This window comes from Haematobia irritans, chromosome 2, assembly GCF_050003625.1.
Source record: "Haematobia irritans isolate KBUSLIRL chromosome 2, ASM5000362v1, whole genome shotgun sequence".
NCBI classification, from domain to species: domain Eukaryota; kingdom Metazoa; phylum Arthropoda; class Insecta; order Diptera; family Muscidae; genus Haematobia; species Haematobia irritans.
In genome coordinates this window covers 228112308-228137857 of record NC_134398.1, presented here as the reverse complement: position 1 = coordinate 228137857, position 25550 = coordinate 228112308, and the positions used below count along the sequence as shown (strand labels likewise).

The following is a 25550-nucleotide window of genomic DNA, read 5'->3' as shown; positions in this document are numbered from 1 at the left end:
ACCTCCTTTTTATAGCCGAGTCCGAACGGCGTTCCACATTGCAGTGAAACCACTTAGAGTAGCTTTGAAACCCTCAGAAATGTCACCAGCATTCTGACGTGGGATAATCCACCGCTGAAAAACTTTTTGGTGTTGGGTCGAAGCAGCAATCGAACCCACGACCTTGTGTATGCAAGGCGTGCATGCTAACCATTGCACCACGGTGGCTCCCAATTAAAACATTAATTGAAGGTCAATTAAAAAATTAATTGATACTATTCATTTTTGTGATTAATTTTTGTGTCAATTATAAAATATGTTGAATCAATTAAATTTTTAATAATTTAATAACGAAATTAATTGATCCAATATTTTTTTTTTTTTTAATTGAAATGTCCTCAATCACAGAAATGATAGTATCAATTAAAAAAATTAATTGAAGGTCAATTAAAAAATTAATTGATACTATTAATTTTTGTAATTGATTTTTGTGTCAATTATAAAATATGTTGAATCAATTAAATTTTTAATAGAATATTTTTTAAAACTCAATTAAAATTTTAATTGTAAAAATTTTCGTGATTTTTTTTCCTGTGTAAGCATATCGTCGCACTCGAAAAGAGGGGATTTTCCCGCTTTAGGGATGAAAACGAATTTTGTTTCCCCCGACTTTCCTGGAATATATACGAAAGTGGATACAGCCTTTATATATCGCTGACAACTACGGCATAATTTTTCAGCCACTAATTGCAATTCCGCCAGAGTAATTACATTAGATTCGGGGGATTTAGGCGGTGTAGTACTACTTAGAGCCCACTTTATTCTAGATTCCAATACAATTTGCCCGATAGGAAATGACCGTTGAGCCTCTATGGTACTAGCAGAGGATGGTTCTATCGTCTTATTTATTCTGTGTATCTTGAAATACTATTGGATAGAGAACCACATACTCAGATATCTTATCATTCTCTCCTATTATATTAATATCACTACTTCCCACAGTTGATACAGTTGATATTTTTGGAGTATTTTTGGTACTTTTTGAGTAAAGAAACTAGTAATAACGAAAAGTTCTGTTTCAGTATAAACAGACGGCGCTATGTCCTTTTAGACTTTTGAGGCTGTATCGGTCTAACAAATTTGATAAAGTACCTTTTAGTTTAGAAATTGACTTTTTCATAGATTATTTAGTACCATTTCGCCTATACCATTTATCATCGCTGCTACTTTCCCATATATTATGATGCGTATTTGCATCACATCCCATTTGACTTTAGATTTGTCTCATTTGATTAATATTTTCATTAGTAAAGATTTTTTTTTTAATTATTCAAATCCATGAACGAGGATTTGCAAATATTGGTATGGCAGGACTTGGCTTAATTCTTCTCTTTTGACTATGCAATTCCTAAATTACAAATATAGCTGACAAGCCATTGAATTAAATTCAAATACTTCATAGAACTTATTAAAGACCCATAAATCTTGTCTGAAACGTTTAACAAAGTCCTCTTAGTCTTCCCTAGGGAACGTTCGTTAATCACCATAATTATCGATATGTGTGCTGTTGAATGAGCCTAACAATGGCTTTCCTGAACTACTGAAATTATGAGAATGAAATATGCATAATAGGATACGAACATAGACTTTGGTTACCAAAGCTCTGCTGCAGTGTCTGCAGAAAGACTGTGAAACTTAACCCGAAAAAAATAAAAACGCTGTGGATAATATCACGCCATAGCCATTAGCAAAAAAAAAAACATTTTTGGAAAGAGAAGTTTACCCCAAAGTGTCCACATAAATCAAATGATATATGTTCCTATTTATATTCGTATTGGTGAGAGTGGGTGTGTTTGTGTTTGTCGGGATATTCTAAGTTTTTGTATATCCCATTTTTAAAAGACTATATGGTTGGGGGAGCAAAGGGGCTCGAAATGCATTATGGAAAAGTTTTCACATTAAATAATCGACCAGCCATTATCCTTTACCATTCCACTTTCATTACACCAAGAGAAACAAACAGACGAACAGGCAGTCTATAGACAAACAGAATGAAATCCAGATTTTCCAAAGTCTTCTCTCCCATTCCAAACAGTCTACAAGAAGTCCACATATACTTGAGGCCAAATGTATTGCAGATATATGTGTAAGTGTGTGTGTATATATATATGCGTGTTTTGGGGCAAATACAAAAAGCGTCTAACGGAAATGCATATGAAGGCCTCACTATGTTTTTTTTTTATTTTTGGAAATATAAAAGCATTCAGCTTTAGAGTGACCGAAAAAACCACATCCTTTTTTTTTGGCCAAAAAATATTTTTCCATTTTTTGATGAAGAATAAAGTGCTGGGAAAACAAGTCGTACAAAATCTTGTTTGTTTAACTTGGTATTAGCTTTTCCTCTAGCAGACGCTTCAACACTTTTGAAATTTCCTCCCACAACTCTTCATTTATTGAATATCTCTTCTTCCTAGACTCAAGGGTCTGCTTTTGAACTTTTTCTATTTACTTATCACTGCTGCAGACGCTATTTGAGGTTGCAACGTTTTTCTTATTTTTGTTTTTCCTCATTTTTTTGTTGTTCCTCCAATGATTGTCGTTTTTCAGTCAATTTTATTTTTGTCGTAGTGGTAGTAACGGCGGGGTGGGGGATCATAAGAGCCCGGCAAGTTAAAAAGTCAATAGCATCGACATTTGGAGCTCATTGATAATTAAACTGTGACTGTCACATTTTGCCATTTGCACTTCATTAAAGATTTGTGGCTATGACTGGTGGTGTTATTGCCAGTACCACTTTGGCTGGTCGGAGCCATGGAATTTGTTGTCGCTCTATGCTGTTAAACACCCTGTTCCATGTGGCAATGGATGTGGGTTGGATGGTTTAAGCAATGGTGGTATTTGCTTAGCTAGCTGGCAAAATGAAACCTACACGGCAGAGAGTTATTTCCTGTTCGAAGTTTGTTTTTGCGTTGTTTTTTTTCGATTTGGTTCGAAGAAAATTAAAATTACTTTTAGGTCGATGTTGAAAAATATTATCATCAGTACGAAGAAAGAATATTTTCCAGGTCCTGTTATTAATATATATAGATATGGACACTCTACTTGAGGTCGTTGGCAATGAGCCAGATGTTGGACAAATATATTATTTCTATAAAGGGGTAAAAAAGATGTCCCGAATTTTTGCTACGAATCATCTCCCCGATACGATGGACGCACATTATATATAATAATAAAGTTGTCCAACCGACAATCAACCTATTTAGTATTTGCAGGATTAAACGAAGCCGAAGCTTTTTGAATCACGTCCCAGCAAAACACGATGCTTTCAAAAAGTAATTTGGATCCCCAATTTGTGATCCGGAAGTATTGCAAACTTCAATCATCTCGAATAAATTTTCAATGGGGTTATTATAGGACAGAAGTACTCCATTTTTGGATCCTTTGCATTGCTTTAGAAATTGCGCTTTGGTAGTTCATTTGGATGAAGAAATTAAAAAAAAACTAAAAAAACAAAATTTTGTTTACAATTTCCCATTTTATTTTTATCAATAGTTTTTGTTACACTTTTATTTGCTTATTATCTAATTTTTACAAATTGAAAAACTTCTTCGCTTCCACCGGGGCACAATAACAGAACGCCTTAGCACACTGAGCCCCAAACGCCATTGAACACGATGCATCAAAACGTGTATTCAAATGTTTGTAACATGAACCTAATATGACACCACGGTATGACATTCTAATTACTTCCTGAGATGTTCTTTATCATTATGAGTGATAAAATAAAGAACGCTGGTTCAAATATTAACAGCGGAAATTTTTTTATTAAATATTTTTCTAAAAAATGGTTTTTTCTGTTATACATCGTATTTATTTTATTTTTTTTTTTGCATATATTTTTGTATATGTATATTTTTTCCATTAAAAATCAACAACAAATAAAAAAATAAGTAAGGAAAGTCTAAAGTCGGGCGGGGCCGACTATATTATACCCTGCACCACTTAATTTTCTTAATTTTCGATACCATATCACATCCGTCAAATGTGTTGGGTGCTATATATAAAGGTTTGTCCCAAATACATACATTTAAATATCACTCGATTTGGACAGAATTTGATAGACTTTTACAAAATCTATAGACTCAAAATTTAAGCTGGCTAATGCACTAGGGTGGAACAAAATTTTAGTAAAAAACAAGTAAGGAAAGTCTAAAGTCGGGCGGGGCCGACTTTATTATACACTGCACCACTTTGTAGATCTAAATTTTCGATACCATATCACATCCGTCAAATGTGTTGGGGGCTATATAAAGGTTTGTCCCAAATGCATACATTTAAATATCACTCGATCTGGACAGAATTTGATAGACTTTTACAAAATCTATAGACTCAAAATTTAAGTCCGCTAATGCACTAGGGTGGAACACAATGTTAGTAAAAATATATGGGAAACGTTTAAATCTGAAGCAATTTTAAAGAAACTTCGCAAAAGTTTATTTATGATTTATTGCTCGATATATATGTATTAGAAGTTTAGGAAAATTAGAGTCATTTTTACAACTTTTCGACTAAGCAGTGGCGAATTAATAAAGAAAATGTTGGTATTTTGACCATTTTTGCCGAAATCAGAAAAACATATATATGGGAGCTATATCTAAAACTGAACCGATGTCAACCAAATTTGGCACGCATAGCTACAATGCTAGTTCTACTCCCTGTGCAAAATTTCAACTAAATCGGAGTTAGAAATTGGCCTCTGTGGTCATATGAGTGTAAATCGGGCGAAAGCTATATATTAGAGATATATCCAAATCTGAACCGATTTCAACCAAATTTGGCACGCATAGCTACAATGCTAATTCTACTCCCTGTGCAAAATTTCAACTAAATCGGAGCAAAAAATTGGCCTCTGTGGGCAAATGAGTGTAAATCGGGCGAAAGCTATATATGGGAGCTATATCTAAATCTGAACCGATTTCAATAAAATTTGGCACACTTGACTACACTACTAATTGTACCCCTAGTGCAAAATTTCAAACAAATTGGGCCAATACTCTGGCTTCTAGGACCATATTAGTCCATATCGGGCGAAAGATATATATGGGAGCTATATCTAAATCTGAACCGATGTCAATAAAATTTTGAACACTTGACTATACTACTAATTGTACTCCTAGTGCAAAATTTCAAACAAATTGCGCCAAAAGTCTTGCTTCTAGGACCATATTAGTCCATATCGGGCGAAAGATTTCAACTAAATTCAGCCAAAAATCTAGCTTATGGGGCCATATAAGTCCATATCGGGCGAAAGATATATAAATCTGAACCGATTTCTTCCAAAATCAATAGGGTTCTATTCTGACCCAAATTTGGAACATGTGCCAAATTTGAAGGCGATTGGACTTCAATTGCGACCTAGACTTTGATCACAAAATGTGTTCACAGACAGACGGACGGACGGACGGACAGACGTACATGGTTATATCGACCCTGAGCATAATTGCCAAAGACACCGTGTGTCTATCTCGTCTCCTTCTGGGTGTTACAAACATATGCACTAACTTATAATACCCTGTTCCACAGTGTGGCGCAGGGTATACATATCATAATTTGTAAAACCTTCTCAAAAGAATTTCCATGCAAGTGAAAAAGTTAATCGTCACAGTTTATTATTTTTATACTTTTTTATTGATTTTCTATTCTTTTTTTTGCAAAATTTAATTGTCCAAAACATACATTTTCATTTAAAACGGCCTTTGCACTATGGCTGAAATCGCAAAAAGTCAAATTTTCAACTATAGGCCGATATGGATCTAGTTAGGCATGGTTGTTAATGGCCATATACTCGTACTAGCACAATGTACCAAATTTAAACTGAATGAAATTTGCTCCTCCAAGAGGCTCCAAAACCAAATCTCGGTATCGGTTTATATGGGGGCTATATATGATTATGGACTGATATGGACCACTTTTGGCATGGTTCTAAATATCATGTACTACCACCACGTAACAAATTTCAACCAAGTCTGATGAGTTTTTCTTCTCCAAAAGGTACCGGAGGTCAAATCTGGGGATCGGGTTTTCTCCTTTTTCCGAAAGCGCCATTACTTATCGTTATTTACCCGTATTTATAATCAAGGACATGTTACGTATACGTTATACATGTACCACATGCTAACTCATACGCCACCATGTTCCACACAAAAAGTATATACGGCCGTAATTTCGGTTAGGCCGAATCTTATGTACCACTATGGATTGCGTAGAAACTTCTTCTAAACACTGCCATCCACACTCGAATTACTTAAGTTGCGGTAACGCTTACCGCTGGCAAGGTATCTTAAAACCGCCAAACACCGTCTTCTAAATTGTATGTAAGTCCATACGTGGTATATATTAAATCAAAAAAGATCGATTAAATACGTATATAAATCAGTTTGACAAAATTTTCTATAGAAATAAAATATTGACAAAATTTTCTATAGAAATAAAGTTTTGACAAAATCTTCTATAGAAATGTAATTTTAACAAAATTTTCTATAGAAATAAAATTTTAACAAAATTTTCCATAGAAATACAATTTTGTTAGATTATTTTTGGCTCGAGTGGCAACCATGATTATGAACCGATATGGACCAATTTTTGTGTGATTGGAGATCGGATATAACTATAGACCGATATGGACCATTTTTGGTATGGTTGTTAACGGCCATATACTCGTACTAGCACAGTGTACCAAATTTAAACTGACCCGGATGAAATTTTCTCCTTCAAGAGGCTCAAAACCAAATCTCGGAATCGGTTTATATGGGGGCTATATATGATTATGGACTGATATGGACCACTTTTGGCATGGTTGGTAAAGATCATATACTACCACCACGTACCAAATTTCAACCAGATCGGATGAGTTTTGCTTCTCCAAAAGGCACTGGAGGTCAAATCTGGGGATCGGTTTATATGGCGGCTATATATAATTAACATATAGACCGATGTGAACCAATTTTTGCATGGTTGTTAGATACCATTAACCAACACTATGTACCAAATTTCACCCCGATCGGATGAAATTTGCTTCTCTTAGAATCTCCGCAAGGCAAATCGGAGGATCGGTTTATATGGGGGCTATATGTAATTATGGACCGATGTGAAGCAATTTTTGCATGGTTGTTAGAGACTATATACTAACACCATGTACCAAATTTCAGCCGGATCGGATGAAATATGCTTCTGTTAGAGGCTCCGCAAGCCAAATCATAGGGTTCGTTTATATGGGGGCTATACGTAAAAGTGGACCGATATGGCCCATTTGCAATACTATGCGACCTATATCAATAACAACTACTTGTGCCAAGTTTCAAGTCGACAGCTTGTTTCGTTCGGAAGTTAGCGTGATTTCAACAGACGGTCGTACGGACAGACATGCTTAGATCGACCCAGAATTTCACCACGACCCAGAATATATATACTTTATGGGGTCTTAGAACAATATTTCGATGTGTTACAAACGGAATGACAAAGTTAATATACCCCCATCCTATGGTGGAGGGTATACAAATTTTGGGTATTCATGTTGAAAAGCCGAAATCAAATGGTAGTGGAAACGGTGATGAAAAGCATTTTTCACACGAAAGAGAAAAGAGCATTTTCTCGCAAGGTCCTTTTAGCATCTTTTATTGGCATCTTTTGTTGGCATTATTATTGGTTTTTTAAACATTTACACCCAATCTTAATTGCTTTCTCCTCGGAATTTGGAAATGGCACTCAAAAGTCTTGGCATCATTGCACTAAAACTAGTGAATTATTTTCCACAACATATGAATGGTCTCCGATGTCCTCCACAATATACAAAATATTACTATATTTTAGTAGTAAATGTTGATTTGCTTGCAGAAAATTGATCTGAGGTTCGAAACAAGTGTTATAAAAAAGATCGACCAGGTACTGCTCGTAGGGATTCTAGAGTGCACAATATCCTTCATATGCATCTCAGAGCAATGGATAACTCTGGCTCATATATTTCTTGTTCACAAGATTCTACACATACTATAATTTGAAAAAATCAAAAAACACACACACACACACACAAATCAATTTACTCGGAATGTCACTAAACGTTTTACAATGCTTGGATTACCAAAAAAAACTAAAATTGCAAAAAATTTTATTAAAAAGTAGTCGTATGAACTTTGTGTGTATTAAAAAGTTGTTCATAATTCTATACGCTACATTACCTCTTACCTTGATTGTTTGGTAACATTTTCAATAGTTCATGAGCTGTAGTAAGAAACCCGAAAAAATTAGTGAAAAAAATTCAATTTTTTCGACATTTTTGGGGTTTTGAGCATGACGATGAAATTTTTCCGACTTAATATATTCAGCAGTTTTGTTTGCCTAGTCAAGAGCAAAAACAAATAACACAATTTTTCGAGGTATTTATAGCCAGTACTCTAAAAAGGGGCGTGGCCAAAAGGACTGCATCGGAAGTGGAAAAAACTCGATGGGGGATTCCAAGATGCGCTTTAAAAGAAATGTTTGTGGAACAACTTCCATTTTTTTGCTGGGGTTTTTAAGTCTAAAGGTTCTTGTCCGAATACCTTTACCCTGTTGGTTACGCTACTTTTGTAGCGTAGTTAACACATGGTTTTAAACTGATATCAAAACAGTAATGAAAAAAAATCAAACGAACTGAAATCTATTGAAACAAAATTCTCGAAATTATTGTTGGTTCATTTTGTAAGTTTTTTTCTCTTTAATTCAAAAACGCTATATTATATTGCTTTTACTTTTAGAAAAATTTGTTTTATTTAAAGAAAAATTTGTTTTAATTATTTAACAAAAAAATAAAATACAAAGATTAATAACTTTTTCAATTAAAATTTCACAAATTTTAAGTAATTTTCCCTAGACATATTGTAAGTTGCTTGTCATAAAATTTCGGTTGCGCAATCTTTCATATTAGATCAATATTTTTCGACATTGTAGATTGAAACTAGTTCCTCACGATAAGGTGGTTTTCATTTCGTATAACCATTACCAGAATATTAACCACCATCACCATCACCATCATCAATATAAATGAGTTTGCAATTCTCTTTCATTCGTTTTGCTCTCTTTGAGGGGCTTGTTGTCCAGAAAACTGGAAAAGTTTGTCTTTGTCGCTGTGTGTGAGACAATTTTTTTTTGCTTTGAGACAAAAATAGAGATTATTGGATATTGGAGGAACAGCAATAGTGGCAGATTTCTATTCTCCCACTCAGTCATCACCGCCGATGGCAGAAAAACAACTGCAGTCAAGAGGACCAGAGAGTCAAGAGTGAAAATAACAAAGTTTTAATACACAATTCTTAATTAATAATAAATTCCATTTGAAAGTGTTAAATGTGGAGAGAACACCTCTTCACATCTCCCGTTTCTTATATAGAAAAGTCGTTCTCCATAGAACTCACTTTATTACGAGTATTTGAGCATTTCAATTGAATTCGACGAACTCTTGTGCTTTAATGAAATTCATTCCGTACATTCGGATGTGTGGGATTTTTCGACACATTTGCATTGGAATGGCTTTTCGTCAATTTTGACTGCATGTTGTAAGGACTGACTATGTAGTAGTCATTGAGTAGCATTGAAGCTGCAGTTTCGGATGAATTACCATCTTGATGACAAATCGATTTACGATCGACATCTGACTAAATGAAGTATAAAATCCTTGAAATTTTAATTAATTTTAAATGCATATTTAAATATACAGCTGAGTCGTTTTTGAGTGGTGTATAGAAAGCCTTATGCCATGGCCAAGGGCATAACATACGGTTGTCAATTAAATCCAATGAAATTTTGAAAAATCAATATCAGGGCTATTGCAAAGCTACCCAACTTTTTTTTGGGGGGGGGGGGGGGGGGTAAAGAAATTTAAACTAAATGTATATTAAATTTAAATTAAATATTGACATTTGAATTTAATTTGGGGCATTTTATATTACTTTTTGGGGATAACTATAATTTAAATAAAATTTTAAATAATAAATTAAAATTAATTATAATTTTAAATTGGACATTTAAAATTTCAATTAATGTAAAGTAATTGATTTGGACACAAAGCCAGCCTGCGTTGATATCAGGCTAATATAAAAATTTAATTAAAATTATTTGAATGACAGTTGATGTTATTAATTATTTCTAATTTTACAATTATTATTCGAGCTTAATGGACAATTTTAGATTAAGGAACTTTTTATTAATGAGTCATTGAAAAGAAAACGCCAGATACATATCTACACACGCCTATACTGTACATGCTTCGGTTCGGGCGAATGAATCTTTCCACAGTCTTCAGTATAGATCTGGCTGGGAGAGATAACTCAATTTTTCCTTATGAAGATAACATTTGGGAATTATCCTCTTACAAATTTAATCATCTTTATTAATTATTGGCCAATAAATATAAATCGCTCTATTATGATACGAAGTTAGCTTAAAGCTAGAATTCTCTCGTATTTATCAAATAAAAATTTTATGCATTTTCATTCCCAGTTTTGTCGCATCTAAGCATTTGCGAATACCTTCATAATCTTGGCCAAGTCTATGGTATTCATACTTAAATTAAAGAACACTTGGATGTTGTTATGATTTCATATTTGTTTACCGTAAAAACAAAAACCCTAAAACAAACGGAAACGGAAGTCATTCAAAATGCACATATACAATTGTTTGTTAGCGGAAATTCTCCTTTACTTTCGTTATATTTCCCCTTGGAAGGGAATAGCAACTTGAGAACCTTGATATTCAAAGTATGACTTGCATTGCTGATGTTGCAAATTTCATGACTGCATTGGAGCAATACAGTTACAGTAGCTGTTTTCTCGTTTCTCCTCTTGTGTCATCTAAAAGGATGAAACAAATATTAATTACATGGCCTTGTTTAAGTGGAAAGTTCTTAGAAAACTTCGTTTTGAGGAAGTTTGCCCATAACTAAAACTGCATAATATTCTAATTTTTAAATATTCTAAGTAGGATTTATATGTCATAGTGCAGATATTCTGAAACTTTTTGGAGGCCATTTCAGAGAAATATTGTGAAGTTTTCTGGATTTCGGTTTCCAAATGGCGGAGAATACAATGGAAAATTGTGCCACAATCTTCGTATGGAACTAGGTGGCGTATGAGTTAGCATAGGGTATATATATATCACGTATACGCAACATGTCCTGTAAGCAGAATAAAAAATCTACTTTTTCTTGAAATTTGGAAGAGTGGACGTTGCAACTTCTTGATATTTTATAACATAAAAGTCAGTTTCCCATTTTTCGAGTTTTGAAAAATTCCATTTTTTCGATACTTTACTTCCGTTTTACGAGTTTTGCAAAGGACGAAATTTCGATATTGCGACATTTCCAAAATTTGTGAAAGTCTGCTTCTTGACACTTTACAATTTTTCAAATGCATAACTAAACTGTATAATATTCCAATTTTTATACCATCCACCATAGGGTGGGGATATATTAACTTTGTCATTCCGTTTGTAACAAATCGAAATATTGCTCTACGACCCTATAAAGTATATATATTCTGGGTCGTGGTGAAATTCTGAGTCGATATGAGCATGTCCGTCCGTCCGTCCGTCCGTCCGTCTGTTGAAATCACGCTAACTTCCGAACGAAACAAGCTATCGACTTGAAACTTGGCACAAGTAGTTATTATTGATGTAGGTCGGATGGTATTGCAAATGGGCCATATCGGTCCACTTTTACGTATAGCCCCCATATAAATGGACCCCCAAATTTTGTTTGTGATTGCTCTAAGAGAAGCAAATTTCATCCGATCCGTCTGTAATTTGTTAGGTGGTGTTAGTATATGGTCTCTAACAACCATGCAAAAATTGGTCCATATCGGTCCACTTTTACGTATAGCCCCCATATAAACGAACCCCCAAATTTGGCTTGCGATTGCTCTAAGAGAAGCAAATTTCATCCGATTCGGTTGAAATTTGGTACGTGATGTTAGTATATGGTATCCAACAACCATGTAGGAATTGGTTCATATCAGTCCATAATCATATATAGTCCCCATATAAACCGATCCCCAGATTTGACCTCCGATGCCTTTTGGAGAAGCAAAATTCATCCGATCGGGTTGAAATTTGGTACGTGATGTTAATATATGGTAACCAACAACCATGAAGGAATTGGTTCATATCAGTCCATAATCATATATAGCCCCCATATAAACCGATCCCGAGATTTGGTTTTGGAGCCTCTTGAAGGAGCAAATTTCATCCGATCCGGCTGAAATTTAGTATATGGTGGTATCTAATGACCATGCAAAGATTGGTCCACATCGGTGCATAATTATATATAGCCCCCATATAAGCCGATCACCAGATTTGACCTCCGGAGCCCCTTAGAAGAGCAAAATTCATCCGATTCGGTTGAAAGTTGGTACGTGATGTTAGTATATGGTATCCAACAACTATGCAGGAATTGGTTCATATCAGTCCATAATTATATACAGGCCCCATATAAACCGATCCCCAGATTTGACCTTCGGAGCCCCTTGGAAGAGCAAAATTCATACGATGCGGTTGAAATTTGGTACGTGATGTTAGTATGTGGTAACCAACAACCATGCAGGAATTGGTTCATATCAGTCCATAATTTTATATAGCCACCATATAAACCGATCCACAGATTTGACCCTCGGTGCCTTTTGGAGAAGCAAAATTCATCCGATCTGGTTGAAATTTGGTACGTGGTGGTAGTATATGGTCTCTAACAACTATGCAGAAATTGGACCACATCGGTGCATAATTATATATAGCCCCCCATATAAACCGATCACCAGATTTGACCTCCGGAGCCTCTTGGAAGACCAAAATTCATCTGATTCAGTTGATATTTGGTACATGGTGGTAGTATATAGTCTCTAACAACCATGCAAAAATTGGTCGAAATCGCTCCATTGTTATATAATGGCCCCATATAAACCGATCCCCAGATTTGACCTCCGGAGCCCCTTGGAAGAGCAAAATTCATCCGATTCGGTTGAAATTTGGTACATGATGTTAGTATATGGTATCCAACAACCATGCAGGAATTGGTTCATATCAGTCCATAATAATATATAGCCCCCATATAAACCGATCCCGAGATTTGGTTTTGGAGCCTCTTGGAGGAGCAAATTTCATCCGAGCCAGTTGAAATTTGGTACATTGTGCTGGTATATGGCCGCTAAGAACTATGCCTAACCAGGTCTATATCGGTCTACAGTTATATATAGCCCTCAGATAAATCGATCCCCAATCATACAAAAATTGGTCCATATCAAGTTCATAATAGCATATAAGCGACCCCCATATTTCAATTCTGGATCTCTACGTACCGTGCAAAAGTCCATATCGATTCGTAATTATTTGTAGGCTTACCTACACATACCTTTTTTGTCTAATATATACCACGTATGGAATAACTCACAATTTAGAAAACGATGTTAAGAAGTTTTAAGATACCACAACCCAAGTATTTCGATTGCGGATGACAGTCTTTCGTAGAAATTTCTACGCAATCCATGGTGGAGGGTACATAAGATTCGGCCTGGCCGAACTTACGGCCGTATATACTTGTTTGATTTTAATTTTATGTGATATTTTTTCTGTGTATCATGTCCTCATTGCAGATAAAGTATCATGAGTTCAATTCCTCTATCGGCCGAATACCAGAAAGTTTTTCAGCGATGGCTTTTTTGAATGTTTTTTGCCATTATGTAAAACGCTGTTCGGACTTGGCTATCACAACAGATACAACAGTCTTAGCTTGAAAGAACGGACTGTCACTATGCATAATCTAACCCAGCCTACATTAGAGACGATTTCTAAAATAAAGTGCATGGTAAGACTGATTTTTCCCATCAATATTTCGCCATAATAATTTTAGTATATTCGGTACGTATGGGAAATCATTGCGTCCATGGAAATAATATCATTTTCTCTGAAATGTCAAATCATTATGGCTTGAAGGATCTTAGCATTATCAGTTAGATTTCAAACTTCATTGAGATGCAGAACAGTTCACGGTATTGGTTCTTGGACCAATCTTTTCCTATGATTCACACCGAATTCTATAGAAAAAATACTCCACTAAACAAAAAATCACAAAAAATCCATTTTGTTTTCAAAAAAACTCATTTTTCCTTTTCATTTATAGAATCTTAAATAGGAACAGGACATTTGTACATAGCATTCAATTTGTTAATGTCACTCTTGCTCATACCACGACGTTGACCCATTATACCAGAAGCTTCTTCCTCCTTCAAAGGAACAATGGTCATTTCACCATTGGCTGAGAAAGCATAGGCTGAATAATGCAAAACACTGCCATAGTCATATTCCTCATCGAAATCATCGACCACTGTCTCATCGTATTTGTTGAAATTGTGAATGGTGCCATCTTGGATGTTGGTTTCATTGATGAAGACATACTCATCACGATTGGCAGCACTTTGCATGTGATAGAAACCCAAAGTGTGAAGGAATTCATGGACTACAGTACCCAAACGGAAACAGCCCTGATCGAGAGGATAATTCTCGAGATTGTAGGACTGAGCCCCAGCATTGCGATAGCCGACACTGGAATAGCAACCACCAGACATGCTGGTTATATTCACATAATTCTTCGTTTCTTCTGTGGCTTCTTTGAAACGAATACAGGAGACATCTTCGAGTAGTTGCATGCCGCGCAAAATGTGATTACGATGGGGCTCATCTGAAAAGAAAATCGGAAATCCATTAAATTATTTTGCATAACCTCCTCCAATAGGTGCCCCTACTCACCCAAAACGGTGTAGAATTTGTAGTAGACAATTGCATCGGGCCATTTGTAAACTTCATTTCTTAATCCGTTTCTTGTAATATCATCGATAACCATATCACCTTCCACATAGCCAGCGGTTAATTCAGGATCTGTTTCCATCCTTGTAACCATGGGCAAGGCCCAGACAAAACCCATTAGGGCTGCACATATTACCAAACGTCCCAAAAGTTTCATGTCCGCTTGTAGTGATACCCGTGAGAAATTCAACAAAGCACTGGTCTAATTCTAATGGTGCTGTGGTCAATCGCTTAATATTGATTTTGCCAATATTCGCGTAAATATCTAATCACTATTTTTTTTATTCCTCCTTCTGATAACCATTATTTATGGTCTAATAGTTGTAATCACATCGTAATACAATCCATATGGGTTTCTCTAAAATGGAATTTATGATGAGACTTCGTCTCCGTTTTGGCTTGCGGTTACCATAATTTAATTTTGTCAATCTTATCGCAAAATAACCATGGACAGTAGCCACAATAGCCGATTATTTTCATGGGGTCTTCGTGGTGATTGTTATCTGAGTACCACAATGTCAAGATAATTTTTTGGAAAATGCTAATGTATAAGACATTACAAAAGTGATTACAATGGATTGTTGTACAGATAAAAGGGCGATTTGAATATGATTGTATATGAAAGTAGGCACAGATTTGTTCGAAGCTAATCCATTTATTTTTTTTTTGTATCGCCCTCATATATACCCATGTTCCAATTGGACTTATTTAGTAGAGACGGTATCTCTTTTGGTTTTGACCAAACTTTGATATTCAGTGAGCGTTCGATTTTCGTTAAAAAACAAATCAACGAACAGTCGAACGAAATTTAAAATTCCTCAAGATAAGGAAAATTATAAATATGTTTTGAGAAATGAAAACAGCATTAGTTTTCGAATTATTTCAACGTTGTATGGCAATATTTTCGTTTATACAGTGCCGGTGATATGTATTGCAACCAGCTTCAGGATACTATAATTTCTAAAACGGCTCGTCTGGCAGCTGACAGATTTATTCCAGTGACAGTTAATTTTCTTACTCACAAGCTTACAAACACATTTTAATCTATTTCAATCAGAAATAAAGTTATTCATGATGGAATATGATAGTGCAATTGCTTTTAGATGGAAAAGCACAAATGGCTATCGTAAGAGTCCTCCAGCATTGAATTGTATATAAATCTTTTGTATCTCGTACCTTAGCTCGTTACCGTGATAATGGCAGTCTTACATCGTGTCCAAAAAGTGGACTAAAACAACGATAGCAACGCTAAAAATGTTGCATTACACACCATTTAACTTGTGTATGCCATAAATATTAATTGTATTGGCCACATGTGATACAAACGAAACACAAAGTACTTACGTACTCGAAAATAGTGCTCTCTTAACTTAACAGCGTTTATTTAAATCTAATTCATCATCCTTAAAGTATGCTCCATATTCTTGTGCGGTGGAACGTATTCACAATAGCCAATGACCATTGAAAAATCTTTGAATTTGCCATTGTTTTTAAAAATATTTTTATTCGAAGCTTATGCCGAAGCTTATGTACCCTCCACCATGGATTACGTAGAAACTTCTTCTAAACACTGCCATCCACAATCGAATTACTTGGGTTGCGGTAACGCTTGCCAATGGCAAGGTATCTTGAAACCTCCTAACACCGTCTTCTAAATTGTAAGTCCATACGTGGTATATTTTAAATTAAAAAAGACCGATTAAATACGTATATACAGTTTGATAAAATTTTCTATGGATATTAAATTTTAACAAAATTTTCTATAGAAATACAATTTTGACAAAATTTTCTAAGTAAATAAAATTTTGGTAGATTATTTTGGCTCGAGTGGCAACCATGATTATGAACCGATGTGGACCAATTTTGGTATGGTCGTTAGCGGCCATATACTAACACGACGTTCCAAATTTGAACCGGATCGGATGAAATTTGCTTCTCTTAGAGGCTCCGCAAGCCAAATCTGGGGATCGGTTTATATGGGGGCTATATATAATTATGAACCTATGTGGACCAATTTTTACATGGAAGTTAGAGATCATATACTAACACCACGTTCCACATTTGAACCGGATCGGATGAATTTTACTCCTCCAAGAGACTCCGGAGGTCAAATCTGGAGAACGGTTTATATGGGGGCTATATATAATTATGGACCAATTCTGGCACGCTTATTAGAGACCGAACACCATGTTCCAAATTTCAACCGGATCGGATGAAATTTGCTTCTCTTAGAGGCTTCGCAAGCCAAATCTGGGGATCGGTTTATATGGGGGCTATATATAATTATGAACCGATGTGGCCCAATTTTTGTATGGTTGTTAGACACCATATACCAACACCATGTACCAAATTTCCGGATCGGATGAAATATGCTTCTCTTAGAGGCTCCACAAGCCAAATCTGAGGGTCTGTTTATATGGGGGCTATAGGTAAAAGTGGACCGATATGGCCCATTTGTAACACCATCCGACCTACATCAATAACAACTAGTTGTACCAAGTTTCAAGTCGATCGCTTTTTTCGTTCGGAAGTTAGCGTGATTTCAACAGACGGACGGACGGACGGACATGCTTAGATTGACTCAGAATTTCAACACGACCCCGAATATGTATACTTTATGGGGTCTTAGAGCAATATTTCGATGTGTTACAAACGGAATGATTCAGTTAATATACCCCCCCCCCTTCATAGGGTGGTGGGTATAAAAATATTAGATCTACAACTTTTATCCACATAGTAGGGGAGCCACCGTGGTGCAATGGTTAGCATGCCCGCCTTGCATACACAAGGTCGTGGGTTCGATTCCTGCTACGACCGAACACCAAAAAGTTTTTCAGCGGTGGATTATCCCACCTCAGTAATGCTGGTGACATTTCTGAGGGTTTCAAAGCTTCTCTAAGTGGTTTCATTGCAATGTGGAACGCCGTTCGGACTCGGCTATAAAAAGGAGGTCCCTTGTCATTGAGCTTAACATGGAATCGGGCAGCACTCAGTGATAAGAGAGAAGTTCACCACTGTGGTATCACAATGGACTGAATAGTCTAAGTGAACCTGATACATCGGGCTGCCACATAACCTAACCTAACCTAACCTATCCACATAGTACATCAATATTCTTTGCAATTTTCCCCTAAGTATATCCCCCACCCTAAATACACCAAGGTATTGTCTTTCACCCAATGACAGAGTGCATGAGAGCGAAAGAGAATAATTAATGACTTCCTCCAAAGCGGTAGATAATCATTGAAATTTACTTAAAATACACCCAGTAATTAATAATGAACTGAAATGACATGTGTGACGTCGAAATTCTTATCTTGGACACTCTTGGTTACAAATGTGTTGACGGAGGGGTGGGTAGTGGATAGTGAATAGTGACATTGTAAATGTTAGTCATTTAGTTCATTTAGTGAGATAAACGACGATTTAAGTCAGTTCCTGATAAGAATGGATTTGATTTTCAGGTGTGTGTTATTTGCATTGTCATGCCGTGGCATTGTGTGGATCTTTGTAATTATTCTATGGCCATAATGTCCATTTCTCTATTGTCTTTTGCATTCATTCGGTCATTCAAGATAGGAATCTCTAAGAGTTAAGACCTCTATAAATTATGCACTTTGTTTGTCTTAGAAATGACATCCGATTAGACATTGGACACTTTATATTAATTACATGAATGGGCTGTTAATGTCTGCTTCTCCTCAAATATTGCGTGATTTTGATTTGAGTTAGTCATCTGGTGTTAATTTCCTATATAATTCCAAGTAATTTTTCTTTCATGTGTGTTTGGCATCATGCTAGATTTCTTGTAATAGCTTAAATGTTCTTGAAGTCATAAGAGGAAATGAGTAACACGCGCCTTTATCTCACATAAGACTTCTATACCAAATTCCATACTCTAGGTGATTTGACTTAAGTGAAAATGGCTAAATTCTGAAGTCAACTGGTCGATTGGATTGTCTGAATACAGTGAAACATAAACGAAGTGGACACCAATGGTAGCTTAAATTTTGTCCAAATTTGTAAGGCCTCCACTTATGGGAGGTTAATTTCAAAGTGATATATGGGAGACACCGTGGTGCAATGGTTAGCATGCCCGTCTTGCTTACATAAGGTCGTGGGTTCGATTCCTGCTTCGACCGAACACCAAAAATTTTTCAGCGGTGGATTACCCCACCTCAGTAATGCTGGTGACATTTATAAGGGTTTCAAAGCTTCTCTAAGTGGTGCCATTGCAATGTGGAACGCCGTTCGGACTCGGCTATAAAAAGGAGGTCCCTTATCATTGAGCTTAACATGAAATCGGGCAGCACTCAGTGATAAGAGAGAAGTTCACCAATGGGCTGAATAGTCTAAGTGAGCCTGATACATCGGGCTGCCACCTAACCTAACCTAAAGTGATATGTTAAAGTGTCCTCTTTTTCAAGACGCTTTTTGCCTGGGGAGTCGCACAAGATAAACATGAAGTTGAATTAGAATTTTTAGAGTTTGTTCACATTTTTATACCCACCACCATAGAATGGTGAGGGGGGTATAATAAGTTTGTCATTCCGTTTGTAACACATCGAAATATCTGTCTGTCTGTTGCAATCACGCTACAGTCTTCAGTAATGAAGCAATCGTGCTGAAATTTTGCACAAACTCGTCTTTTGTCTGCAGAAAGGTCAAGTTCGAAGATGGGCTATATCGGTCCAGGTTATGATATAGTCCCCATATAAACCGATTTGGTGTCTTGGGCTTATAGAAACCATAGTTTTTATCCAATTTGCCTGCAATTGTAAATCTAGAGGTATTTTCAGACCATAAAGAGGTGCGCCAAAAATGTTGAGTCTCGGTCCATGGTTTGGTATAGCCCCCATATAGATCGATCTCCTGATTTTATTTCTTGGGCTTATAGAACTCGTAGTTTTTATCCAATTTGCCTGAAATTGAAAATCTAGAGGTATTTTAGGGCCATAAAGAGGTGTGCCAAAAATGAGTATCGGTCAATGTTTTAGTATAGCCCACATATAGAACGATCTCCCGATTTAACTCCTATATTTATAAGTGTATCGGATTTAGTTTTTATCGGACCATTTGGTGAGGCCTGCATATGAACCGATTTCACTTCTTGAGGGTATAGAAGGGGCACTGATCATGAAAATTGCTTGAAACTGAATGTAAAATTTCCAGAATGCATATCCCAAGTTCCCAGTTCAAAACTTCCGTCCCCATTCACGAAAAAATACGGCTGGCAACAGTGTTCATTGGCATAGATAGAGTATGACGTAGGATCATTCAATTATCATTTAGTTTCGATTGGACATTAGTCATTTTCCAATCAAAATTAATTTGCCAATGATAGAGTGTTTAATAGCGCTGTTGAATACGAGTATTTCCCTTTGGCGGAATAAATCTCCATGAATGGATTCTTAATTTTGTTTTTGGTTATTATTTTAAATTACACTGAGGAGAAAAAATTATTTTTTTATTTTGATGCTTCTAGTCGAACTTGTTTATAAAAAGGAGATACCCTGCCGTTAAGGTGAACTTAGAATCGTCGTCACTAATCGATAGTAAAAATGCTCACCAGAGGAGTAAGTTGCCAAAGTGAGTCTGAAATAACGAGCTGCCACTACAACCTAAATTAGCATGAAAAATAACAAATTTAATATTAACGTTGGTTCAACGGTTTAAAAAATTGCATATAGTTAATAGGTGCTATGTTCGAAATTACATCCCCATTTTTTTATTATTTTCTAAGCTAAGCACATCGAAGCACCCTAGTAGTTGTGCTTTATAAATGGCTTTGGAGCGATTTCTGGCATATTTGGATATCACCAATACCTGAATACTGCTTTTGTCACGTTAGGGTTCTTCAGGATTAGAGGAACTTCAATAATATAAGCTTTTCATGTTAGATTAAAAAAAGTGCATAACATCCCCATTTTAAAGTCGCTCAGGTCTTGGTATAAAATAGCTGCCTATAAATTTCCCATTGAGTAACAATTTGTTCAGTGTAATTGGCAATAGATAACAGAGTTGTTTGAAACCTCAGTTTATTGACAAACATTTTTTTAACTGACCCGCAAATTTATAGCTTTCTCCTGATTATGGCAATTCGCAATCACTTTTACTGCCATGGATTATCTTATCAACGTCCGATGGCAATTACTTTTAGCCAAATATTTATTGCCATTTATAAAATTTCTAGCATTTCCTTAGATGCGTTTCAGTCTTGCTAAAATTTATAATCAATAAAGATGTTTTTGCACTTGCGATTCATTTGGAAATTGACTTTTGTTTTCGTTTTATTGGACTTGATTACGGCTGGCCCGCTTCCTATAACAGAGATTGACCCAGAAGAAGTCGCTGGCCAGTTTGAGGGTGATATTCTATTGGGCGAGAACCTATTGGCAATTTTGAAAGGGGATACCAATATTGAAAGTCGAAATGGTTTAGTAGCAGAAGTTCAGCGATGGCCTAATCGCATAGTTTACTATAGATTGATTGGTGATTTTGGTAAGTTGACATTGATGGAATTTTTAGATATCAGATTTGGGCGAGGGGCATTGATTAAATCAATGGGGGATTTTAACAAGGAAATACCAAGCAGAAAAGTGTAGCCAAGAAAGCGATGAACATCTTTTTTTTATAAGACCCAGTAGTAGTCACGGTTACCTAAAATCTACTATCTACCAAAATTTTACCAAGAACCACCAAATAACAAAATCTTGCAGTTTTTGATCAAAGTTTTGTGGTTATTATGAAAAAAAAAAAAAAAAATTAAATGTTTATGTCTTATTATTTTAATTTAATATTTGCATTATTTCATTTAGACAAAATTTTACTTTGTATAAAAACTTTTGTTAAAATTTTATTTCTATAGAAAATTTTGTCAAAATTTTATTTCTATAGAAAATTTGGTCAAAATTTTATTTCTATAGAATTTTTTTTTTTAATTTTATTTCTATAGAAAATTTTGTTAAAATTTTATTTCTATAGACACTTTTGACAAATTTTAGTCCTACAGAAAATTGTGTCAAAATTTTATTTCTATAGGTTTTTTTTTTCAAAATTTTATTTCTATATAATTTTTTTTTAAATTTTATTTCTATAAAAAATTTTGTCAAATAGAAAATTTTATTAAATTTTACTTCTATAGAACATTTTGTCAAAATTTTATTCCTATAGAAAATATTGTCAAATTTTTATTTCTATAGAAAATTTTGTCAAAATTTTATTTCTATAGAAAATTTTGTCAAAATTTTATTTTTATAGAAAATTTTGTCAAAATTGTATTTTTATAGAAAATTTCATCAAATTTTATTTCTATAGAAAATTTTGTCAAAATTGTATTTCTATAGAATATTTTGTCAACATTTTATTTCTATAGAAAATTTTGCCAAAATTGTATTTCTATAGAAAATTTTGTCAGAATTTTATTTCTATAGAAAATTTTATTTCTATAGAAAATTTTTATAAATTTTAGTCCAACAGAAAATTGTGTCAAATTATCATTTCTATAGAAATTTTTTTCAAAATGTTATTTTCTATAGAAAATTTTGTAAAAATTGTATTTCTATAGAATATTTATTTTGTCAAAATGTTATTTCTATAGAAAATTTTGTCAAAATTGTATTTCTATAGAAAATTTTGTCAGAATTTTATTTTTATAGAAAATTTCATCAAATTTTATTTCTATAGAAAATTTTGTCAAAATGTTATTTCTATAGAAAATTTGTCAAAATTGTATTTCTATAGAATATTTAGTCAAAATGTTATTTCTATAGAAAATTTTGTCAAAATGTTATTTCTATAGAAAATATTGTCAAATTTTTATTTCTATAGAAAATTTTGTCAAAATTTTATTTCTGTAGAAAATTTTGTCAAAATTTTATTTTTATAGAAAATTTTGTCAAAATTTTATTTTTATAGAAAATTTTGTCAAAATGTTATTTCTATAGAAAATTTTGTCAAAATTTTATTTCTATAGAATATTTTGTCAAAATTTTATTTCTATAGAAAATTTTGCTAAAATTTTATTTTTATAGAAAATTTCATCAAATTTTATTTCTATAGAAAATTTTATCAGAACTTTATTGCTATCAAAGATTTTGTCAAAATTGTATTTCAATCGAAAATTTTGTAAAATTTTATTTCTATAGAAAATTTTGTCAAAATTTTATTTCTATAGAAAATTTTGATAAATTTTAGTCCAACAGAAAATTTTGTCAAATTATTATTTCTATAGAAATTTTTTTCAAAATGTTATTTCTGTAGAAAATTTTGTCAAAATTGTATTTCTATAGTAAATTTTGTCTAAATTGTATTTCTATAGAAAATTTTGTCAGAATTTTATTTCTATTAAAAATTTTGTCAAAATTGTCAAAATTTTATTTTTATAGAAAATTTTGTTAAAATTTTACTTTTATAGAAAATTTCATAAAATTTTATTTCTATAGAATTTTTTTTCAAAATTTTATTTCTATAGAAAATGTTGTCAAAATTGTATTTCTATAGAATATTTAGTCAAAATGTTATTTCTATAGAAAATTTTGTCAAAATTGTATTTCTATAGAAACTTTTGTCTAAATTGTATTTCTATAGAAAATTTTGTCAGAATTTTATTTCCATCAAAAATTTTGTCAAAATTGTACTTCAATCGAAAATTTTGTAAAATTTTATTTTTATATGGAAAATTTTGTCAAAATTTTATTTCTATAGAAAATTTTGATAAATTTTAGTCCAACAGAAAATTGTGTCGAATTTTTATTTCTATAGATTTTTTTTTTTTAAATTTTATTTTTATAGAAAATTTCATCAAATTTTATTTATATAGGAAATTTTGTCAAATAAAATTTTTTATCAAATTTTACTTCTATAGAACATTTTTTCAAAATTTTATTTTTATAGAAAATTGTATCAAATTTTATTTCTATACAAAATTATGTCAACATTTTATTTTTATTGAAAATTTATGAATTAGCACGTAGTTAGAGAGGAATAATTTGCAAAATCTACTAAAACATCAAGAATTCTAACAATCTATCAAACAGTGAAAAAACTACCATTGTTAGTAGAATTCTAGCAATCGTGGTAGTAGTGCGAAATCGGATCAGAAACAAAGAATTTTACATGGTTCTATGGCGGGGGTCATCTCTCATGTTACTTTAGCATATTTTATTTCATTAAAAAAAATATTAGCGCATATTTCATGACTTGACATTGTCATTGAGCTTAACATGGAATTGGGCAGCACTCAGTGATAAGAGAGAAGTTCACCAATGTGGTATCACAATGGACTGAATAGTCTAATTGAGCCTGATACATCGGGCTGCCACCTAACCTAACCTAACCATGACTTGACATCAAATATGCCGAGAAATGGATCGCTACACTTCAAATATATTTTTTTAATTTCATTATTTTATTTGTCCTTATTGTGTTTACAACCGGAGAAATTCTTAAAATTTATATTTAAAATCAAAAACAAAGGACAAATATTCTATACGATTTTATTTGAATAGAAAAAAGTATGACTTTTAAGAAGTTTTATTTGCACTTGAAACGGTTTCATTCGACTTGCAAAAGGAGTCATTTGGTTTAAAAAAAGTGAAAAGGTCTAAGGTGATAAACCTTAGTACATTTTTCAATTCCATAACATAAATGCCACAGAAACCTATTTTCCAGTATTATTTCCACCTACCACCTATAACTTTTTGATTTTTAAACTAAGCAATTACGACGCCTAAAAATATGCTATACATTTGGTCAAAAAATAGACAACCGCCGGCAAATATTTTCACATACTACTTAAGCGCGTGCAAGTTCATTAACATAATTTAAAATATCTTTTAATTAATATTTATTTTACAGATCTGACACATCGTAAGGCTATACTTGCAGGAATTGCAACATTGGAAGCACGTACCTGTGTACGCTTCCATGAAGCTGACGATAATCGAACAGACTATCTTGCTATAACTTCCGAAGAAGGTGGTTGCTATACCTCCGTGGGATATCTAGGAAGAGTTCAACAAATGAATTTACAAATCTATCCTTTGGGTGAAGGATGCTTCCGTACCGGTACTATATTACATGAGTTTATGCATGCTTTGGGTTTCTTTCATCAACAAAGCGATACAAATCGAGACGATTACATTCGAGTGATTGAAGAAAATATTATACCTGGCAAAGAGTTCAATTTTGATAAATATCCCAGTTCCTTTGTAACAGATTTCGATGTGGGCTATGACTATGAGAGTTGTCTTCATTATCGTCCTGGGGCATTCTCAGTAAATGGAAAGGATACCATTGTCCCTTTGGATGAAAAGGCCGAAATTGGCCAGAGAGTAACATTAAGCGAGAAAGATGCACAAAAAATTAATATAATGTACAAGTGTCCCATCGAAATATAAATGGGAATGTAAATAAAATTTTACTAAAACTACTATTAAAGAAAATCTCACTATAAAACAACAAAATATTTATATCAGCACACTGAAAAAATATTGTCTTAAGTATAAAGATTTCATATGCTTAACCCTCTACTGCCCAATCCCGCCTTTAGGCGGGCTTCATTAAATCAGCAAGTTTTTAGTAAAACGCACCTTACGACAAAAAATGAATAAAATAGAAACAAAACTTAGTTAAAACTATTCAAGAGGCTTTACAGCATATACTGAATTTTACCGTATAATTTTTTGTTG

The 25550-nt window shown here is 33.8% G+C and overlaps 2 protein-coding genes across 2 annotated transcripts; one reads left to right on the top strand and one right to left on the bottom strand.

The window, feature by feature from the left end:
• Positions 1–14135: 14135 nt before the first annotated feature.
• On the bottom strand, positions 14136–15076 carry LOC142227254 (seminal metalloprotease 1-like). The gene is made up of 2 exons (XM_075297694.1): positions 14803–15076; positions 14136–14734 (listed from the first exon to the last, which is right to left on the bottom strand). Exons 1-2 carry the CDS (start codon positions 15014–15016, stop codon positions 14181–14183), a joined length of 768 nt encoding a protein of 255 aa, XP_075153809.1. The 5' UTR covers positions 15017–15076; the 3' UTR covers positions 14136–14180.
• A 6004-nt stretch (positions 15077–21080) lies between these two features.
• LOC142225355 (seminal metalloprotease 1-like) lies at positions 21081–25304 on the top strand. The gene is made up of 2 exons (XM_075295123.1): positions 21081–21360; positions 24718–25304. The coding sequence occupies exons 1-2, from the start codon at positions 21102–21104 to the stop codon at positions 25257–25259; spliced, it is 801 nt and encodes a 266-aa protein (XP_075151238.1). The 5' UTR covers positions 21081–21101; the 3' UTR covers positions 25260–25304.
• Positions 25305–25550: the final 246 nt, after the last annotated feature.

Coding starts and splice junctions, on each gene's coding strand:
- LOC142227254 (XM_075297694.1), bottom strand. CDS start 15,016: ATGAAACTTTTGGGACGTTTGGTAATATGTGCAGCCCTAATGGGTTTT. Junction 14,735..14,802: donor CAAATTCTACACCGTTTTGG/GTGAGTAGGGGC, acceptor TTTTCTTTTCAG/ATGAGCCCCATCGTAATCAC.
- LOC142225355 (XM_075295123.1), top strand. CDS start 21,102: ATGTTTTTGCACTTGCGATTCATTTGGAAATTGACTTTTGTTTTCGTT. Junction 21,361..24,717: donor TAGATTGATTGGTGATTTTG/GTAAGTTGACAT, acceptor TTTATTTTACAG/ATCTGACACATCGTAAGGCT.